General features: G+C 40.1%; 1 protein-coding gene across 2 annotated transcripts; it reads right to left on the bottom strand.

Moving 5' to 3' along the window:
- Window positions 1-411: 411 nt before the first annotated feature.
- fgf7 (fibroblast growth factor 7) lies at window positions 412-7892 on the bottom strand. 2 transcript variants are annotated; one of them, XM_030076668.1, is made up of 4 exons: window positions 7731-7892; window positions 6569-7221; window positions 1966-2072; window positions 412-1775 (listed from the first exon to the last, which is right to left on the bottom strand). In XM_030076668.1, exons 2-4 carry the CDS (start codon window positions 6852-6854, stop codon window positions 1560-1562), a joined length of 609 nt encoding a protein of 202 aa, XP_029932528.1. In that variant the 5' UTR covers window positions 6855-7221; window positions 7731-7892; the 3' UTR covers window positions 412-1559. The 2 variants fall into 2 exon arrangements, with proteins under 2 accessions (XP_029932528.1, XP_029932536.1); XM_030076676.1 differs by having other exon boundaries at window positions 6569-7218.
- Between the last annotated feature and the right edge of the window lie 13558 nt (window positions 7893-21450).

Genomic DNA, 21450 nt, shown 5'->3' with positions numbered 1-21450 from the left:
AAGTTTGTCTTTTTTGTAAGATAAGCATACACAGATAGGATTAAATCAATTTTGTGTCTTATTTATTATCCTGACTGTAGCTTGCAGTGCGTTCCGAAACAGGGTGTTGAGTTTGTGTCAGCAGCCAGTAATTCTCTGTTCATCTTGCTCCATCGAGCTCTCTGCTTAGCCTTGTACAGCCAGCACCTCATGCTCAGTGGCAGAATGAGGACGTGGTCTGTGTACCTTCACTATTTGTAATATTTAACACAATAAAAACAACAGCACTTTAAATGATCCAGATAGAGGAATGCACATTATAAGGAAATGAGGCAGACTCCAAGTAACTCATATTTCTTTTTTTTTATATATAAATAACACACATAACTTACAACAGTTAATGATGATATAATGCTATATGCCAGTATTGAGATATTGCAGTGATATCATGCAGAGTTTAAGATAGTAGCCTGTTGAGAATGAGATGAGTAGGTGACTTTACCTATGCTTGTATCAAAAATGAACATAAAAGGACCTTTTAGTATGTAATGCTGTAATGAAGCTCTTTGTGTTGGATCTTAGTCATATTTGAGAAATCGGAATGTCTCAACAGAATTAATAAAAAATAGCTCTCCATAAATAAATATATATATATTTTTTTTACATATAAGGGACAGAAATACATTTCATGTGTTCCATTTATATGATCATTAACCGTGATGGAAAAAAACATATAACATACACATTCAAAATGGTGTTCACTTTGGCTTTTAATCTGGATATCTTCTCAGCAGCAGTAGAATATTCTAGCATTTTAAAATCACACCTTGATAATAATGAAGAGCAGGTCAGTGAGCAGCTATAATGTATTTGACAGGAGCCTGGCCTACAGTGCAAGAAGAACCAGACAACAGATCATCCACATAGGCTACACAATTTTACTGAATGTGTTGCTGTAATCTTAATTATTGTGCCCCTGTTTTGTGTGCTCTGAGCACTTGTACTGTAAAAAGACTAGTACCGTACCGTAAAAAGACAAGTCCAGCTTGTTTCACCACATCTTGGTAGAGCCAACTCTCTGTTTTGAGCCTTGCTATTCATCATAAATGTCTGCTTATCTGGGTGGGCATATGTAGTCTTTGGAGAAAAATACAGTCCTGACTGCGAATAATGCATTTAACAATTTTATATGAAAATATGTAACTGCTTTATAAGGAAATATAATCAAAATAAAACTTTTAATAGCCATAACACTGAATGGATTTTAGTGGGTTTACAGTTTTCATACCAGTTGAAATAATTCAGTTCAAATATTTCAGCACTTCCTTGTGTGGAGATCTTTAACAGAAAAAAATATCTGAAGGCAGAATAGTTTTACCAGTTTGTAATGTGTTCATCAAATATATGTTGTTTTTTTCATGAAAATGACAACATAGCATGGATTATCACATAGTTAATCTACAGTGTGAGGAGAATTGAGCGTGATGTTGGTAATGAGTGCATGTGAGTTCTGTGCCCGGCAGCTTATATAACATGACTGAAATCATACACAGTTTGCGACTTGTTAGTCCTTTGCTCTGTCAGTCCACCCTCCTCTCCTCCTCCCTGCATTTCATAGGGATGAAGTGAGATGCTATGTGCTCCCTCCTGGTCTTCCTCCCCCGCAGTGGCCTTCCCTTCTGGGACAAGGTTATGAACATTTCTTTGCCGTTTCTAGTCCACTTTGCAGAGGAGTAAGCGTTGAAATAGTTTTCTAGAAAAACCTCCTTGAAGTTGCAGTTATCGTTGTAGATCTTCTGTAAAGGATAAAAATAATACATTGCAGCATTATACACAATCTGCCATATGTCAGCAACATTTAATGTGAATTCTAGGACAAGATTTTTGGAAAGGGAGTTTTTGTTTTGCCCTGATTGTTCTGCTTTTGCTTGATTACGGGTTGGCTGAAAATAATTCAAAGTTTTTGTCATGGAGGAGAAATGTTACCTTGCCTTGCAGCTGTCCGGTCCTGTTCATGGAGATATAGTACTGACTCTTGATGCCTTTGATGGCCAGGATACCTCCCTCGGACACAGTCCTGATCTCCAGGATACCTGTGAGTCACGGACATAATTTTGAATGTCCTGCTCTATGATTATTTTCATCTGACTCACAAACTGATGCAACCCAAATACAAAAATTCAGATTCTCCGTCCATTGGAGTGGACAGAAAAAATAACACATAATAAAGTATTGTAATCAAATTTTAGTGATTGCTAATGATTTATGGGTGCATTTAGAGTAGAAATCCACCATTACAATATTTTTTTGTGTTGTGTTTGGAACATAACTGGGTTCTGAGTGGGTCAGGAGAATGAGAGGTTGCACAGCACAGATATCAGACTATCAGCATCCAGTTTTCACTCCAGCGCTGCACAGTGCTCAGCATTCGTCTTCATTAACAAAGGAACGATGGAAGTTCCTGTGGTTAATCAGTCTGCGGTCCCTCTGGCTTTATTCAAGCCTTGTTAACTGGCCTGGGTGGCCATTACACAAACCACAGCCTATGCCATGGCACATATGGGAGACAGATTAGGCCTCCCTCCCCCGGGATTGAGAAAACTACCTCCTTGCATTTGCTTTGCACGCTACGCGTCAGACCTGCTCTCCAACTCTGTGGGGGAGTGAAAAAACTTTTGCCAAACTATTTTGGTTTTGTGATTGTTTTGGGATGCATCGTAAAAAAAAAAAAAAAAAGAATGGCATGTAACCATAGATGTCAGAATATTCTAGGAGGAATCCTTTACTCTAGGAACTATAGGAACACCATAAATCTAGTGACTAGATTTGCTGCTGAAGTGAATAAATGCAACCAAACCAGTTAACAGAAAGTCATTATTTGTTTTGAAAGGCCAAAAAAGCCCCTTTAAACACAAGAATAAGATCATGTATAATAATAATATTTTCTAATATAAATAATAATAATATAATATTTATACATATCCTAATATTCAGAAACATTTTCTTCAGACAAACTGAGGAGTAGCATCTTCCTTTAAACCCATGACTTGTCTTGTGTGATTTTAAGGCTGTAATATTTTCTACTTGCTCATTTAGCCTGACAGACATGCACAGGTCTTCAGCATCCATAACTCATCAGTAAAGAGTTAAATCCTTACCTCAAAAATCTGAACGCTGTGACAGCAAACACAAATACACACACGCACACACACACACACACACACACACACGTATATATACTAAGGACTCCAGCAATGTCCTAATTTGAGGCTTTTATTGGATATGAAACCCTATTAAGACATATTGCAGAAATCCCTCCATTTGACAGACAGAGAGAAAGAAAGGGAAGAACTCTATTAAATCTATTCAGACTGACATTGAGCATGCTGTGCTTTAATGCTCGCCAGATCACAAACAGATGGCAGCCTCCCAATCATGAGATGTTGTTTGCGCTCAACTTCCATGTGATATTTGACTTAGTGTTACAGCTTTTTTTTTTTACCTTGCATTCAGATTTGCTTTTCTATGTCTCTGTTTTTGTTGCTCTTTTTATTTATCCTGACTTTAGTTGTAAGTGCTCTCAAATCAACGCTCATGCAGCATCTCATTTATTTTCTCACGAGTCATCCTGAAGATTGATGCAGCAGTTGATCGACATGGAAGTTTAGAGTTGCATGTTTGTTCCTCAAGTTGATATTTTAAGTGAAAAGCTTCTAGGAGGAGCAGGGTAGGAATGACAAGTATTTTTTGTGGTTGTTGCCTGGTGCATGAGCACAATTCCCAGTTATAAAAGTGAGAAAGCAGAAATAGATGGAGCTGTCAGTGCAAACATCATGACAGTACTAATGTCCTAATGGTAAGCATGGCAACTACAAAGTTCTGGTTGATTCAGTAACACTCACACTCCTGCTACTACACATCATTAAGATTCTGGCTCTGTGTTAATTTGCAAAGCCTCTCAGGCCATCCTCAGCTTGAGCAACTTGTCTTCACTCTCTGGTCCTGCTAAGGAAACCAAGTTTGGGTGATTCCTCATTATGTCCTGTCTGGACAGAGGTGGGATCCACAGTGTTTATATTTGTTGTTTCAGATAAAGCAGACTCCTAGGAATAGTGGACTCCACACCACAGCTACCTGATGACAACATGCAATGTTTAGTAAATTAATTGCTACAACTAATGTCACTTTTTATCATCCTGTCTTCAAATGCAAGATATTAAGGACTGGATAGAAACCAGAGGCTCTGAAACCTTTGTAATGATAATCGTTTGGGAGACAAGTATATTTTGTTTGAATGTAAGAATGTAAGCATAATGAAGTATTATTTGAACCGCTCACCTACTGTATGTCTAAATTAATTTTGTCATTACAATGCGATAAGCTAAAAAGTTATTTGTTAACCAGGCGCCTTTTTGAAGAAAGTCCTTCCTCTATTTAAGTAACCGCTGTACTTTGCCAGGCTGTGTGCCACCATTTTGTTACCATTGCATGTTCAGTTTGTGCTCCATACCATGTGATCACAGTCTATTGATAAGTAAAGTAAATTAAGGTAAAGTAAGGTAAAGCAAATTTAGCAATGCCACTGTCTACAGTGTAACACTTTTGGATAAAACATACCTTAAAACATACCATACTAACATTTCACCAAATGCTAAAAAGTATTTCAACACACCCATTGCCAAACTATTGTGAATTTAATAATGACAATAGGACAGAATATGGCTTGTAATTTTTTGCATATCACACAGTCTTCACACAGTGTCGCAACAATGGGGGTGAGGACACAAGAGAACATGAAAGTTGGCAAGAGAGAAGTACGCTAAAGCACAAAGTATTCGCTTAAACATTTAATGTGTTTAAATTCCCACTTTTCATTGATCCTGCTGTAGTTGGTAGCTCACTATGCCATTCTTTATGTTCAACTGGGACCCAAACCTGCATGTGTCAGTGAGTATCAGTCATTGGTTAGGAATAAACAACATTATACAATACCAACCACACTTGTACTTGACAGGCTGACATGTGGTTCTCTTGCTCCCGAGAATGATGGCTACAACTCAGCTCTTTCTTGGACATTAGTCGTATTGAGAGTAGTGCTCTGCAACAGTATACTGTAGGTGTAAAACTTTGTCCAGCAAATGGACAATTTCCAATTGTGGTAATCACTGCACATCTTTTTGGAATGTAATGCTCTCAGAATACAAACTCTGAAATGGCTCTATGTTGCAAGAGATGAGTTCACTGGAAATAGACCGATATATTTTTGTCATGGGGACACAGGGACAGTGGAAGCCAAAACTCATGCTACTCCAGTCAGTTTGTCATTTTGGTTTCTTTCTTTCTTTCTTTTTTTGTCTTGCTTTCTTTCCTTTTCGGTAAAAGCCTGTATGCGCAAGGTCTTCAGAGGCTCGCTATCCCATGCAGCCCAAAAGTATGAATCATTGATTTATTACATGTATATTTTGCCCCATGCTGGTCTCTTCAAAGGCTTGTTGGGCATATTTTTATGTTCTTTTTGCGTGCTATCGTCAGCCACATCTGGGTGTATCAATTTTTCTGCCTTTCATCGCCTTTCAATTGTTGCACAAGTATCTTTTCCATCCACTTAGAGGCATTCCCTGTCATGCCAGCATTCCAGCTACAGCCGCACTGTCAGATAGGAGGAAATGATAGCTACCTAAAACATGCTCACCACGATAGAGATTTCTAATGGTTTACATGAAAACATGACTTGTGGAACACTCTTGGCTCTTAAACAGCGGTTTACCGGTTCACTGGGGCGAGCCACAAACATGGGTAATTAGCACTCATTACATTACAAATTTTGCTTTTGATGCTTTTAAACATTGCTTTTGATGATGAGAAAAATTACACAGTTGGAGTCCACAAAATGAAGTGTAGATTTCCCTCAGTGGTGTCTGTGTATCATCTTGGTGGATCAGCACCAGAGGCACTAAGGCTGGCTGTCGCTATGTTATGATACACAGACATCCTTAATCATGGTTGCATGAAGATACTAACTTAATATTCCAAGAAAAAGTCAGAAAGTGAATATGATTACTCTTTCCATTTATATTTCTGCCATGTTTATGTTCCAAGAGCTCATTCTGACACTGTGTATTTGTGGGAAGGCTGAGTAAGGCTGAGCCTGAGCTGATAGACGCCCGGCCCCCATCACCCTCAAAGCCCCTTAAGTTTACTTCATTACCGGCTGTTTTTTAGATGTTGTTATGATTGAGCAGGCCAAAGCCCACACCTGCTTCACTTTACCTCTGTCACTTTGGCTGCTCTAACAGAGACACATGACCTATTAACACTGTGATTACACTGTGGAGAGCGCTGGACAGTAACACCTTTCACGTTCTCCTGTCAACTTGACGGGCCAAAGGCTCATTACTAACTCAGTGCAAAGATCCCACTACCTATCTCAGGCAGGCAGTATTCAACCAGTTCATTGTCTACATATATAGGAGTGTTTCTTATATATGGTCTCATTAACAATAAGTGCCTATAAGTGCCTATAACAATAAGAACCTCAAAGGGAAAAACTGGTGTAATAATCAGACCAATTAAAAAAAGCAATCCTTACTGTAGCAGTTGGTGGGATCTTGAGTCCCATTGATGTTGCCGAAGTCATCAATGGTCAGGAACCACTGTGTTCGGCTGAACAGCTGTCGGATGCGTACGTCTCCTCCCTCCATGTAGTCGTAGTTCCGGGTGTGGCGTTCGTGTTTGGAACAGTTCATGATGGCGGCCATTTGCTCTGGAGAGCGGTCACTAAAGGTTACACACACACTGCCAAGCAGGAAGAGCATGTGCACGTACAGTCCCGAGAGCAGATTTGGAAGGTTCCATGTCAGCCTCCATTTGCGCATTATAATACAATGCAGTGGGGATCCATGAACAACATACTGAAATGTGAGATAGTGATCTGCGCGCTATCCCTCTGCCCCACGACCCCCTGACCCTTGGCCCCCTGACCCGCGCCCCTTCTGTTGTGACCTGGCGTGTCCCTCTTCTTGCAGTAGGGACTCCCAGTGCAACACTGAGAATGGCTGTTGGTAAAGGAGATGTCTGAAGCTGAAGGGGGGTGGCTGAGGCGGGAGAATGGGCTGGAGAAGACGGGTGACTGGTTTATGAGTTGATGTCTCTCTTTAATCCTCACTGACTATGTGCGTCTGCTGCACCTTCCTTTTGGGACCATAGTCCAAGATGGGATGTCATAGTTCACTTCAGGTACTTCTATAAAAAAAAAAAAAAAATGGATTTAATTAGTTTGATTCCAGGTAATGCAGTCTGAAAAATGTTAAAGATAACTAGTCACACTTAAATGTACACTCAAGTTAAAAGATTTTTGCTCAGATAGTTTCAAGAAAAAACTGAAGACGTATTTAGATCAATTCTCATGTTAACATTCCACATAATTGCATGTTAGATCTCTTCTGAATAACTGTTTGCCAATCCAACAGAACATCTACTCTTTTCCCAGTTCATACTGATATGTGATGCACTTTTTTCCTAGCAGTAAATCAAATGCTCCTTAGTGTACCTTTATGTTTCCCTGGCATGGACACACAGCAGAGGAATATTTTAGCAGCGCTCCTCAGTTGGCTTCACTTGTCTACATTCTCCTCTGTATCAGCATGCCCAAGTCTCACTAAGCCCATGCTCCCAAGCATGCACGTGGTTCTCACACAAACTTAAACCTGCACTGCTTTTGCTGTAATAAAAAGTCCAGTAGAGTAACTTACATGTGCTGTGAGTGAAGACAGGAGATGAAAGAGGTGTATACCCTTTCAGAAAGAGTCTTAATTTGCAGACCCGTAGAGTCAGTTGTAAACTGAGCCCAGTTACGCTGGTAAGCTAAGCAGGAGCTAAGAGCTTCTGTCACTTCCCATGGATGTCTCCCTGACTCTGGCAGGCTGGCTCTGTGCATCTTCCACTGTTGTTGTGCACTCTGCTTAGATAAATGCCTCTTGCTGACCTCACTTGAGAGCAATTACATCCCAGCCAGTCAGCTGTCCCTGGCCGAGATGCAATGGAGAAACACCCTCTGCCTGCCTCTTACTGTCACTCGCCCAGCAGACGTGAGAGGGAGCTATAAACTTTTAGAATAACAGACTTTCCTTGGTATGCATTCCCAAATACTTTTACAGCATTTGCATGCGTACTCTTTCTGCCGCTTACTATAACCTCCTTCCCTTTCCAAAGAACATGTTGCTCTTAAGGCTCACAGTGACTCACATTTATGGAACTGATGGATAACATATTTGCTGTGATTACAAAGCTTTAAGAATTTTTCCCCCTATCATTTCAAATGTCATAAACAATTAGTGGTTATACTTTGTTCCGTTGAATCATTGGTAAGGATTTATAGACTTGAGCCAAAAAACTTGAAAGAATCGCCTCAGTTTGCAGGCTTATTGAGAGTAATGGGGGGAAGCAATAAGTTACGGCTGGCAGGTATCCATCGAGGGGGAGAAAAACAGAAGACATAACTGCTCAGAAGTAGTCATCTCTGTGTCAGGGGTCGTGCACTTTTTCACTTTTCTTGTTTGTATTTAAAGCCACAATTTATTGCCTTACATACCTGGCCTTTCCCTGGTCTCACCACTTCAAAAGTTTATATGGGCTCTAATGACGCGCTCCCCTGGGGAGGTCAGGGCTGCAGGCCTGAGAGAGAGACTTCTGGCTGCAGCAGGCCTCTCTCTCATCTGCTAAACTGGTGGTCGTAAAGGCCTGATCTATTAGGTGTCACTAGGGCCTGTTCATCTGTCCCTTCTATCACCTCTGAGACAGTTCACACTCTGGTCTGTTGGATGGATGGGCTAGGAGAACACCACACAACATATCACTGCAGACAACCTCACTCGATTATAGATCCAAACACTGCAGAACCAGACACTAACCAGCATAAATGGCGCAGAAATAATAGATTTCCAGTTTAACAATGTAATATAAATATAATGTCATGAAACAAGTATTTCTTTTTTCTGATTAAAGATTTTTTAGGCTACATTTTGTTTGAATTAGGCAAAAAAAAAAAAAAAAAAAAAAAAAAAAAAAAAAAGGTGGACAGATGGACCGTCTTTCATTAGACTTTCATCAAAGTTTCATCAAAGACTTTGATCACAGTGAAACCTCCACCACTCCGTTATATATAGTACTTTGTCCAAAATAAATCTGCATGTCTTTACCATTCCAACCAATCAGATAACCTCTTAGGGCAGGGTCACTTCCCCCGCTGTCAGTCATATGCACGTGCCGACCATTTCAGCTGGTACGAGGGTGGGCGGGTTACAAGAGGGATGGATCAGTGGGAACAAGTGAATTACATAGCGAGACTGTTTTGAGTTATGTTTTCAAATTGCAACTGAATTCAAACTTGCCTGTGGTAACTTTTAAATCATGTAAAAATGTAAAAATGTCAAGACGTATGCTTATGGAGTTTGCCCATGAATTAAGTTTATTGAGAGGCCCAAAGCATGCAGCTGGAGCATATCTTTAATAGGGGATTGCGGCACTTAAATTGACTCTGCCTTGCTGCCTCGTGTGCCTCTAGTTAGTTCGTTTTTACAAGAGAACCCAGTTCACAGGTTAAGGATGGCGTCCTTGACCTCACACAATTATGGTGCACGAGCCTGGCCAGGGGTGGCCTTGGCAAGCGTCACATGCAGTGGCAGTGCACACATAAACAATACCTGATCATAACAATAATGAGACCAATTTTACCGAAAAGTCAGCTTTCTTTTTAGCATCTTTGTTCCGTTTATTTTCTGACTTTATCAAGTTTGTCTTGTGTGAACTTCCCACAGATTTTACAACAGGTCTGCAAGGCGTACCCTCATCTTGTGTACCGAGAGGAGTTATTCAACACATTCACAGTTAACGCAGTTCTCAAATTTACTCGACAACTCTTAAAAATGCAATACAAACATGTCATAATATTGCTGCTTGGTGGTCTATCCATTATATTGTCTGTGTGCTTTACCATCAGGGCTCCCAGACTCTGCATCAACCTGCCTGAGAAATTTAAGGTTGCTAAGCCAGTATCATATAAACCACTTCTTTAAACATACTTTTAATTGAATTGCTTTTACATCATGGTCTGTAATCGTGTACATTTTTAACATTTCAAAATCAGTTTCAAAAACATGTCAATGTATTTTCTTATTTTTGTTTTTCCTTCCTGTAGAGCACTTTTTGAAATCACTTTTTTCATTTACAGATATACTATATGAATTTTGTTTATTATTATTATTATTATTACTATTGTTGTTGTTGTTGTTGTTATTATTATTTTATTGTTATTATTGTTCAGTGTTTGATTATATAGAAAAATGACGTCTTGAAGCCACAGACATTCCTGGAAACGTGTGTGTGTGTCTGTGTGTGCGTGCGCAGGTAGTTTGGTTTTACAGTTTGAATGGTTGCCTGCTGCCGTTTAAAGTTCAAAGGCCCAGAGCTGTGTGTAGTTTACAGTAGCAGAGGAAGTGCTGTGGCCGCAAGGCAAGCACAGTAGACCTGCGTGAGTGAGCCTCTTTAATTCTCAGTGACTGTATGTCTCTGCTCACATCAGCCTCTCTCTCTCTCTCTCTCTCTCTCTCTCTCTCTCTCACTCTCCCTCTCTCTCTCTGTCTTGCCGTCTCCCTTAGCTGGTTTTGTAGACCGGAGGTCAGTGTTTAAATCTCACTGTGCCTTTTAATTGATTCCTATTGTTGAAGCTGCCACAGCCAATAGAGTCTGAGACGGTTCAGATGATTGCAGTGTAACACGCAAAAATGTGAGCTGACTACGAACTCAGTCCTGTTTCAGCTCCAACTTCAGATTTGACCTCAAGCCCCAGCGGAGAAGCCTTGGCCAGTTTAAAACCTCAGTAGTATTAGCATTAACCCTTCACAGTTACACTGCTTTTTACAAAAAAACAATTACATTTAATAATTATGTTGCCACTCTTACCTTTTGATTCATATGCCACTGATTATCATAGATAGATAGATCAGATAGCCATCAGAAAGGTCAGTCATTGAGTTTGCTTAGAACTATTTTCAAGTGTTTTTGCACAAAAGCAGTACTGACTTTATTAGAAGCTGGATAGTTGAGACAATAGGGGTCTGACACACATACACATTCATTTCCCTTGTGTTGGAGAAGCATTTCCCAGCTTTCTTTGTCTTTTTTTTGCAGTTTAACCATTCAGATTGCACCGTCACTTCACTGTCTGAGGGCTCACCAGATAAGCAGTTGTTCAACAAGTTGTTTCCAGTCCCTAATTTGCAGGACGGGAATATCACTCTGTGATTTATCGCTGCACTGAGTCTCAAGAACCTCTAGTGCTGTTAGCACGCGGAGCTAGATCCAGAGTTTATGATAGTTTCCACTATTACTGCAGAGACATCTGCTTCCACACACTGTCTGCTCTCCACACTCTAAAAGCATTCCTGGAGAGAGAAGAGCCTTTGTGTTTGTGTGGGTATTGTGTGTGTAGGTGTGTCTGTGTATGTGTGTGTGTGCTCTGATACTTCTGTCTTGTAATGATATGACTGCATTTATGCTTGGAGAATGGATTATGTTTAAGGTCAGTCTATTCTTAGCGCTGTTTTTAGACTGTTTGGGTTTGACTTTTGCTTTCTAAATTCCTTGATAATTGGGGATCTCTAGGGATGGAGTCTCACAACATTAGCCCCAACTATAAATAGCCTAACCATAGCTCACAAACACACACAAGTATATACACATGTGCATGTATTGTACATGCAAACACAAATAATATACGCACAGTGGCACATAGCACAATGGTTTTGCTTATTCAATGCAAGATGATAGCAGCAGACAGTTGAATAACACTTGAACATTTCTGTACAACTTGTTACTGGAGTCATGCAAATTCCCTTGCTCAATATGTTGTCTCACTCAAGCAAGTCTCACTGAGTGGAGTTCACCTATAGTAGTTTATACTCAGCTTTATGTATCTATGTGGCAAGAAAAACAGATTTCCAGAGGAGGAGAAACTAGCTCTCAACAAAACAGAGCTGATCAAGCCCCTTGTATTTTTTTTTGTTTGTTTTTATTTCTTTCATGTTGTTTTATAGAGCTCAAATGAATCCAAATATTCATTTTAATGAATTACCTATTGTCTAAATAAAACTCTTTCATGCGCAGAGGGAGTACTCACCATTTAAGGCAGTGCACAAAGAGGAATGAAGAGGCTCTGTCTGTTACAGCAAGCTTTCCAGTACTCCGTCCTTATTGCACAAAGCTCATCATGAGCATTTGCATGTGCACAGTGCTCTGCAGACACGGGGCTGCCACTCTGCTCTGGTCTTTGAAGCGTCTCTTCCTGGGTCCCGCTGACACCCTGAGTGTTAGCGCAGTAAAAGGTGACACATGGTCACAGCAGCTCGGCTTGTCACTGCCGCCTTGGCCTGGGCCGAGGTGTGAGCTTTAATGCTCCTTACCCTCCCTCACTACGTCCTATTACCAATATGGATCTCTCTTTTTGGTTGTATAATTATGCATCTTTTTTTTCTCTCTCTCTCTCATATGATGATCCATCCGATTGTCACTATATTTGGGTAACACTTTGATTTGATTCACTCACTCCAAATTTAGTCACTGTGAAAATTTTGGTCAGCACTTGTATTCCACAGAGAAATGGCCCACTGACAAAATAAGGCAATCAATTTTGTGATAATTTAGTGTATTCGTTTATTTTCTGATCATTTTTTTGTTTGTTGGTTTGTTTGTTTGACCCTGATAGCTCGAGGAACAGTGGCCAGTGTGATATAAATACGTACATGTTCATTTTCAAATCAAACGTGCAAAAACAGAAATAAAGCATAACAAGAGCAAATAGCAAAAATGTTTACGGAATACATGCAGATTAATTGTTGCCATATTGGCCTAAATTCAGTCTGAATTGGATTGCTGTAAAAAAAAAAAAAAAAAAAAAAAAAGCTTCCAGGTAGTGAATTTCCGAGTGTTTCACGTTTCATTGAAATTGCAATTTGACAAATGTGGCTGTCTCTTTCTGACTAGGCTAGGTAGTGAATACACTTAAAAAGAAGTATGAGTGCCTGAAGCACTGAATGTTACTGTGATAAAATTCAATTCAGTATCGGTGTTCACTGGAGAAGTTTGTCTAATAAGGTGCATACATTGGTTGGCAGGCACTTTACACGATGCTGTAGGCACTTTGTTCATTTGTGTGTTCATTATGGCTGGTGTAATAGACCTTGTTAGAGAATGTGAACCAGCATTGCGCTCCACCTTCGGGGGAATACTCTGATCCCAGCTAATGCAGGAACAGCTGTTAGGGATCACAGTCTTAGCTGCTCACCATATCTCTTCATGTATCAGAGAAAGCAGAGCCTTGCTTGTAAAAACACACTCTGTCTTAGTGGCTTTAAGGGAGAAAGAGGTTCTAAAATAAGAAAGAGTTTTCTGACTCAGGACAGTAGAGGGTTTATATAGAAACCTCTACTTGAGCTTGCAGTTGTAACGCTTGCAACTTAAATGGAAAAAAATTGCAAACCCATACAAAAAATACTAGCTATGCTCCATGAGTCATTTTTGCACAGCCTGTAATTTTTTCAGTTTTCAGTGACCAATTTGTTTTTATTTTACAAGGGTAAGTAACACTGTTGTTATCCCCCATAAAACATAATAAACAAATCCCTTATCCTCTCTTACAAATTGGATGCCATTCTTTTAATACTAACTTCTTTTTTTTGACAGTTCTTGGATGCATGTGTCTCTGGGTCAGCTCTATGTCTATGTGCACATGCTATATAAGAAGCTGCCTATAAAAACTGATGCTGGTTTGTTTGTTTGACCCTCATGCCCAGAGAGACTCTCGGCGGTGGCGTCAGGGGGATTTCAACTGGGACAGTCACGCTGCACAGCCATTTATCATCTCCACACTGCATCACCAACCATTCAATTCGCTTCTCAATCTATTAACCTATATATAGACCCAAGGGCAGCGTTTTTCATAGACTGTGAGCTTTGTTGAGAGAGGAACTGAAGTTGTGGCTGTCTTTTGAATGACTGAAATGTGCCTTTGAATAATCCTTGAGAAACTGGCATTGGCAATAGTGTCAGAGATGCTCAATAAACAGAGAAGGAGTTCAGCCAGGTACATTTTCTAAAGTTTTTCTTCTGAATTAAAAAAACAAAACAAGGAAAAAGCAATCCTTGTGAAAATATGTCCCTGGAAAACATATGGATATTTAATCAGCCAGACACCGATGCAAAGAGCTCCAGAGAATGCTCAGTGATGAAACTTTGTGCAGGAGTGATGTGTTTTGGTGTGTCTGTTTCCAGTTACACAAACAGAGTCTGAGGAGCTCACCACTGAAGCCAGGAGGCTGACCCTAACTGTGCCGTCTCCAACAAGAGAGAAGTCATCCTCAACAAGACTGTGGTATAGAGCGATGGAGAAAGGCAAACGTATGTTATGCATTTACCCGTCCACTAGTCAGCGCTGGGTGACATGAACAAAAGCCCTAATATTGATATTGTATCAATATTGTAGGGATGACTGTTGCTGCTTTCATAAGATACTTACACACAAGAGATTATTAGTAATGTAGCTGTGATGGCCGAGCAGAATTGCAACAATAGTCCATTAAGTTCAGAAAATTGCATTATTCTACTGTAATTCAACATTTAGAATGATGAAAAGACAACAGTTATTATATTACAGTACTTCCCACATGATATCTAGGCTCATGCCACAGTATTGATGTAATACTGATAAGATAAGATAAGATAAGATAAGATATGCCTTTATTTATCCCACAATGGGGAAATTCAGTGTTGACAGCAGCAGATGTATTACCCAGCCCTACCGCTACCACAGATCCGTATCAGTTATTAAGATGCTGACTTAAGCATTCGTTTCTGTTTGTGTATTTATGTGTTTGTCCAGTTGCATTAAGGCAGGCCCGGTCCACAGTTGCACTGTGTGCAGTTCAGGCCATGTGATCAGAGCCCTCTGCTGTTGCAATGCCTGTCTGCATACAGTTTAGCTGACCAGTAGAGGTGTTTGATAAAAAAGGCAATGAATTACACTTGTCATTTCAAAGTAATTGCTGTACAGTCAAACTTGACCCGAATATTTGTAATTCTGTGTCTGCTGTGCAGGGTGTCTGCTGCTCCTTAAAAAGTAGTAAACTGACTTAAAGGCAGACCGTGCAGTTTCAAAGGAGAGGTCATCCCACCTTGTTATGATGTGGTAAAGAATGATGTGGCCACTCAATTCTCAAAAGAATACAACTTATTGTATTCTTATTGTATTCTTGAGGAATTGAGGGCAACTCTTTTACCCCATCATAACCCAAAATATCAGAGCATTCTGCTCAATTGTATATGTTTTTGTGTACATCTGACATCAAAACATGAGATACAAGACAGGCATTTTATAGTGTTACATTAATTTTATACATTGTTAGTCTTTGCATGAACCCGAGGGGTTTTATCCCTCCTCAGCCTCATCATTACACTCACTGTGGAAAATACACACATGAATTTTAGTGCAAATCAAACAAAACAAATAAAGTAATCCCTTCAAGTAATCAAATTTTAAGACAGTATCTGTCTTGACAAAAAAACATCAATTTAAAGCATAACAGAATACAATTACTCACATTTTGTATTTTAAATACGTAATGCCGTTACTTGTATTCCGTTACTCCCCAGCCCTGTCAAAACGTGACAATTATTAGAATCAGAGTCAGCATCAGAAAGACTTTATTGATCCCCAAGGGGAAATTGGGTCAGCTGCAGCTGCTCAATTCTTAGATTTAAATTATGAGAACTAGAAAGAAATATTAAATATAAAAATGTGTGCCTTACAAATTTTAAAAAAGTATGTGCACTATATATTAAATTGTATCAAAATATTGCAACAATAAATACAGAAATAATGTTGAATTGTTGTCAAGTCCTACAGGTATAAATTATTATGGAGGATATGATTATAATTTAAGGAAAATCAAACTTCTATATGTCCTGACCTGTTGCTTGAGGCCCATTGAAAGACAATTCTGTGATTTCCTTTCAATATAGAACTTATATGGAAAATATAAAAAATCAGTCATATCTCATATCCAGGGCACTGGTCTGATGTTAAATCAACCACGAAAAGGCTTGCTGTGGATTTTTAACAGAAGGCTTTTCACTTCTTTGATTTGTGGATTTCATGGGCTCTGCTTTAATGCCTTTTCCTCAATGCTCGGCCAGTTCTCAGTAGGCTCAGGGGTTGTTTGTTCAGTCCACATGCAAAGAGCTATCCATTTTTTGTCAGCCATCATGTCTGAACCAGAAGCCTCAAACATCCACTGTACAGATGGTGCTAACGTAAACTGTTTATTGGAAAAAATTACCTACTGTGAAAACAATTAAATATGGTAAATGCCACAAGTCAAAATCCAGGCCAAATAGAAAGTAAAAGTCAAGGATTAGCAACAGGGAGGTCTCGCTCTCTTTCCCTTATTCTCTGCCTTACACCCCCCCAACCCCGCCTACCCGACCACAAACACCACACACACACACACACACACACATACACACACACATACACAGACCACAGCCTGTTGCTTTTTGCATCTTGTCTAAAATAATCAGTCATTACTGTGAGAAAAACAAGGAAAAACACTGGAAAATAACTGGAGTTATCCTTTAACTTCAGTAGCCTGATGAAAAATAATATGTATGTTCAAGACAATGACAGAAATTAGGAACAGCAACTCTATTGTCATTTTATATGGGCATAAATTGCTCTTGCTAGCAACCTCAGTTCTCTTTTTAAAATGGTAAATGGACTGCATTTCTACAGCGCTTTTTTCAGTCAGTGTCTGCCTCACATTCACCCATACACTCACACGCTGATGGCAGAGGCTAACATGCATGGTGCCAAGCTGCCCTTCAGGAGCAGGTAGGGGTTCAGTGTTCTGCTCAAGGACACTTCAATATGTTCTCTGGAAGGGCCGGGGATCAAACCAGGAACCTTCCAATTAGCAGACCACCTCTCTACCTCCTGAACCATGCCGCTCCGTTTCACTGTTTCTCTTGTACACCTTTCCTGGTCATCTGACTATGGGGCACCTTGTTAACCAATCAGATCATTCATTTCCATCTATGTTTATTCGATTTCACCTTATCCTTGAACTTCACATTAACAGGCTCTTCGTTGAAACACACCATGGGTTTTGGAAATTAGATTTTAATTGCATTGCACCTTTAGTACATGATTGGATTTGGCATGATTGGATGATGAAAGTTGCTCTGAAAAGCCCAGAATACAGAAACTATCACCAGCAAGGATAAGGACAGGGCAGAGAGAGGGGCTCACATGCAACAAAGGCCTCAGGATGTAACTGAGCCCATGCTGCTGCAACAAGGACTTAGCCTTACAAACTATTGGTTGTGCCACCCGGACGTCCCACAACAATCTTATTTCTTTACTAACTTCTTCACTAGTCAGCTCACTGCACTGCAGCTCACTGTTTTCAGCTCACTTGAAAACAATTGTGTGTTTAATGTATAATGACAGCTGTACTTTATTTGGATGGTCAAATTGCTGTTACTCAACTAATTGCCGCATCAAACAGTACTCAAACAGCAAATGTTTAAAAAGTGTGACTTGCCAACATGTTGCATTCCTACATACTACATAAGCCTAACCCAGACTCTGAGTGTCTGTTGACATTCACATGATTGTGACTTTTACCTCAGCAGACACTGGAGTCACACATTACAGCCGCTCGATAGTAAGTTGAGTGTCACACCATGACTCCAGACCTGGGTCCACTAATATTTGCAAATATTTGTTCTTGTTTTGCAGTGTTTGGTTTGCCTTGCGTAAAGCACCAGATGGGTGGAGTTTGTCACATGTAATGATCATTAGTGCTGGCCCAAGTGAATCCAATCAAACAATTTTGTCTGAAAGCTGCCAAAATGCTGTTCTGGTAGTGATAACTTGCCTTCCCCAAAAAAGAATTGTGCTAAAAGGCAAACCCCACCCACATGAGACTTCTCACACACTATGACTAAATCCAACTTTGATAGGTATTTCCAGTAATTGTTTGACCAAGGTCTGAGTGGAGTGTAATATTATGTTTGTATGTCAGACAAGAGTGTCTTCTCAGAGGATGTTGTCACTGGTTTTTGCAGAACTACAATACAGTCACTTTCCTTTCTGAGACAAAATGCTTCCAGATGAGTCTCTCTCTCTCTCTCTTGCTGCACTTTTGCCATCTCTTTCTTTTGTGTGTTTGTCACTTCTTTATCCCCCGTGTCTCTGTCTTGACATCACTATACAGCTGTTATGCAGGTTGTTCTACAATAATCATATGTTTAGCCTCCTAAACAGCATGCTTATAAAAGCATTTTGACAAATAGAATGCTAATAAAATGCCATGGCTAATCTAGGCTCAGCACTCCACATTTTACTCTAATCATAAAGTGTGTGGGATTAGGAACGGCAGGGTGCAGTCATAATAACATGAACAAGGTTCAGACACACCAAGCCTATTAACTTAATGAAAAGAGCCGTGTGTAGGGCTTTACTGTGATAAATGGGGCACTTAATGAACCTGGCACTGGAAAGGGTGTATGATGAAGAAGAGTTGGGGCCACAAAAGTGCTGTAGGCGGGGTGTGTAGACGTGTTATTCTGGGGTTTGATTACAGGGTTTGAGTTATAAGGTTATCAACATAGTTATTAAATATAAGGAGCATTTCTCAGAAAAAGTTTGCTTTAAAAGAACTGACGTTATACCAGAGGCAGCAGACATGCTGTACCAGTCTGTGATGCCCTAACTTGCATTGGTTATATGTAATTTCTTATTCATTCCTATATTAATCCACATGTATTTCTGTTCAGTGTAGAACTTTCAGTGTGTAATGCAAACCTTGGAAAGCAGGCTGCAGGTTTTATACTGTAACATTTAGCCAACCTGCATTGTTTGTTGCTACAAATATTGTCACTTTTTCTCAAAGTATTTGAGAAAAATAAAACAGGACTGTGACAGCCTTGTGACTTTTCATGATCATAGACAATATGAACATGAGCAAGACAGAAGTATCAACTAGGTGTGACAGGTATCAACTCGAGGGAAATAAAATCCAGCATTACAATGTCTGCACGCATCTCTCTCTCTCTCTCTCTCTCTCTCTCTCTCTCACTAGACTTTGGGAATTTTTCCAATTCTTCCCAGGAGACTTGCTCAAGCTCAGTCAAGTTAGATGGGAATCTTCAAGTCATTCCACGGATTTTCGGTGGAATTCAAGTCTGGGCTTAAGCTGGTCTTTTACACTCTACTTCTAAAATCGTTCTGGTGTTGATTCAGCTGTGTGCTTATGGTCATTGTCCCTTTAGACTATAAATTGTTGTCCCAATCTAAGGTCTTTGAATCTGTGAAGTAGGTTCTCTTTACAAATCCGTCTCTATTTGGCTCTAATTGTGTTTTCTGCTCTATTAATTCTGTCCTTACAGCCTTTCAGACTCATTGCTGTGTGTGTGTGTGTGTGTGTGTGTGTGTGTGTGTGTGTGTGTGTTACATTGCAAAATCATGACTTCTTCATTGTTTCTACAAAGTAAAATTTGCACCAACCCATGCATCTGCAGCTCATACGCATGCACACATTACTCATGTACACATTATTTAATGACAGCAGTGCTTAACACCTGATGGCTTCAGTGAGATTAAACTATTTCTCTGTATCACTCCAGCTAAACCCAAAGATATCCTGGAGCAAAGCCAAAAACACCAAGGACATACTGTATATCACAACACTGACACTTGACAATATTAGCAGTATCCTGCATAACATGTTTGTAGGCCACCGTCCTCAGGTTTGTCTCTCTGATGTCAGATAAAGATACAGTGTCTGATGCAACCCAGTCCCCTAAAAATTACATCCTCATACAACTAAACTGCATTTTTTATTTACACTTTGGGGAAAATGTCTTCTGTTGCGGATTATGTTGGGCTTCCTAGGTGAAAGTCAGTTGTTTGATTGACCTTCCTAGTGCGTTCTTCACACTAAGGGATTACCGACATTCTTGTGATACCTTGTGCACAAACATTACATGTGACAAAATATATTCCCCTCGAAACATAATTGAAAATGCAGTTTAGCTGTACGAAAACGTAATTTGAAATGCATGGAAGTTTATAACTGATTCCCAGGGTCCAAAATAAGCATGTGCTCTGTTCACACACTAATAAATCTCTGTTTCGTGACAGCTCATGGCACCACCGCTGAGTTCTGCTCTCACTTTTCACTCCCAGTGTATGATTGGAATTGTGCAAGACAAACTGTGAGTAGCTTTAATGATCCAAAAATAAAATTTGCGACCTGAGACGAGCATTTACACAAAACAAAAAACAAAAGGCCAAAAAACAAACAAAGTGAGTGAATGCTCTGTGAATCACTTGAATGGAAAGACTGAGTTGTGGTGTGGTTTGGGATTGTCACAGACAGCGGAGGAAGAGGCCAGAGAGGGAGAGGAGCAAGAGGAGGCCAGTACTCCTGCCCGGCCTGTGAGCAGGAACACCTCCAGTCAGTCAGAGGCCGGCTCACGGTGGATGCATACATTAGCTGTTTCTTCGCTTTTGTGTCGGCTGGTGTAATTACTGAACATGGTAAGCAGACAGAAATAAATCTCCCTCCAGTGAAAGGCCAAGTAAAATTCCTTTTGGGGCAGAGCTCGTTTTGGATCCATCTGAAGTCCTCCCTAATCTTCTCATAGCTACTGGCTTTAGTGGAGCCATAACCATAACACTGAGTCACTCGACTGTTCATTGGCTTCTGATAGGAATGTCTGTGTCATGTGTTATGACAGAACTTAAGAGAGCCAGTATTTTGTGTTTTATTTTCATAACCCTCATTACGAAAGGTTGACAAGTTCATGTATGCGTGACTGCACACACACACACACACACACACACACACACACACACATCCAACTTGGAATTTATATGGTAACCATTTTTCAAAACATGGAGCAAAACAAATTTTTTTATTGGGTTTACAAGATTTGCTTTCAGCGCCGAGCATAATCTCGGTGGTATTTACATGTTTATTTGCATCTACGAGCTAGTCATCGCTCACGTCTCCTTGTTTGTGAACAGAGTTAGGATTAATAACATGGGGTTCGCTCTACCGCTGTCTAGGCAAATGTCAGATGTATGCGAATGTGTGGGTGTCTGTGCATATAATGTGCGCCAAGATTCATCCATATGTGATGGATCCATGTGGTTTTATTTCTGACATGCGAAGTGCCGCTATCTGTGGCTTTTAGATAACAGCGGTTCTCGATCTCTGTCTCGGCTCCTGCTCCGTCTCATTGTGAGGATGAATGTCCTTTTAATAGTGAGGGTGGGAGACATGGAGCTGGAGAACAGGAGCTGATGTTGGAAGGAGATCAGACATGTTATTCTTCTGAATTCCTGATAGCAGC

This window comes from Myripristis murdjan, chromosome 3 (genome assembly GCF_902150065.1).
Source record: "Myripristis murdjan chromosome 3, fMyrMur1.1, whole genome shotgun sequence".
In the NCBI taxonomy this organism is placed as follows: Eukaryota; Metazoa; Chordata; class Actinopteri; order Holocentriformes; family Holocentridae; genus Myripristis; species Myripristis murdjan.
The sequence above is the reverse complement of the archived record's forward strand: the minus strand, read 5'-3'. Positions and strand labels throughout refer to the sequence as shown.

Bases quoted from the DNA above. Each gene is read 5' to 3' on its own strand.
- fgf7 (XM_030076668.1), bottom strand. From the start codon at position 6,854: ATGCGCAAATGGAGGCTGACATGGAACCTTCCAAATCTGCTCTCGGGA. The intron at 2,073-6,568 runs GTAAGGATTGCT...CGTGACTCACAG, and splicing joins AGATCCCACCAACTGCTACA to GTATCCTGGAGATCAGGACT. The intron at 1,776-1,965 runs GTAACATTTCTC...TATCCTTTACAG, and splicing joins CCGGACAGCTGCAAGGCAAG to AAGATCTACAACGATAACTG.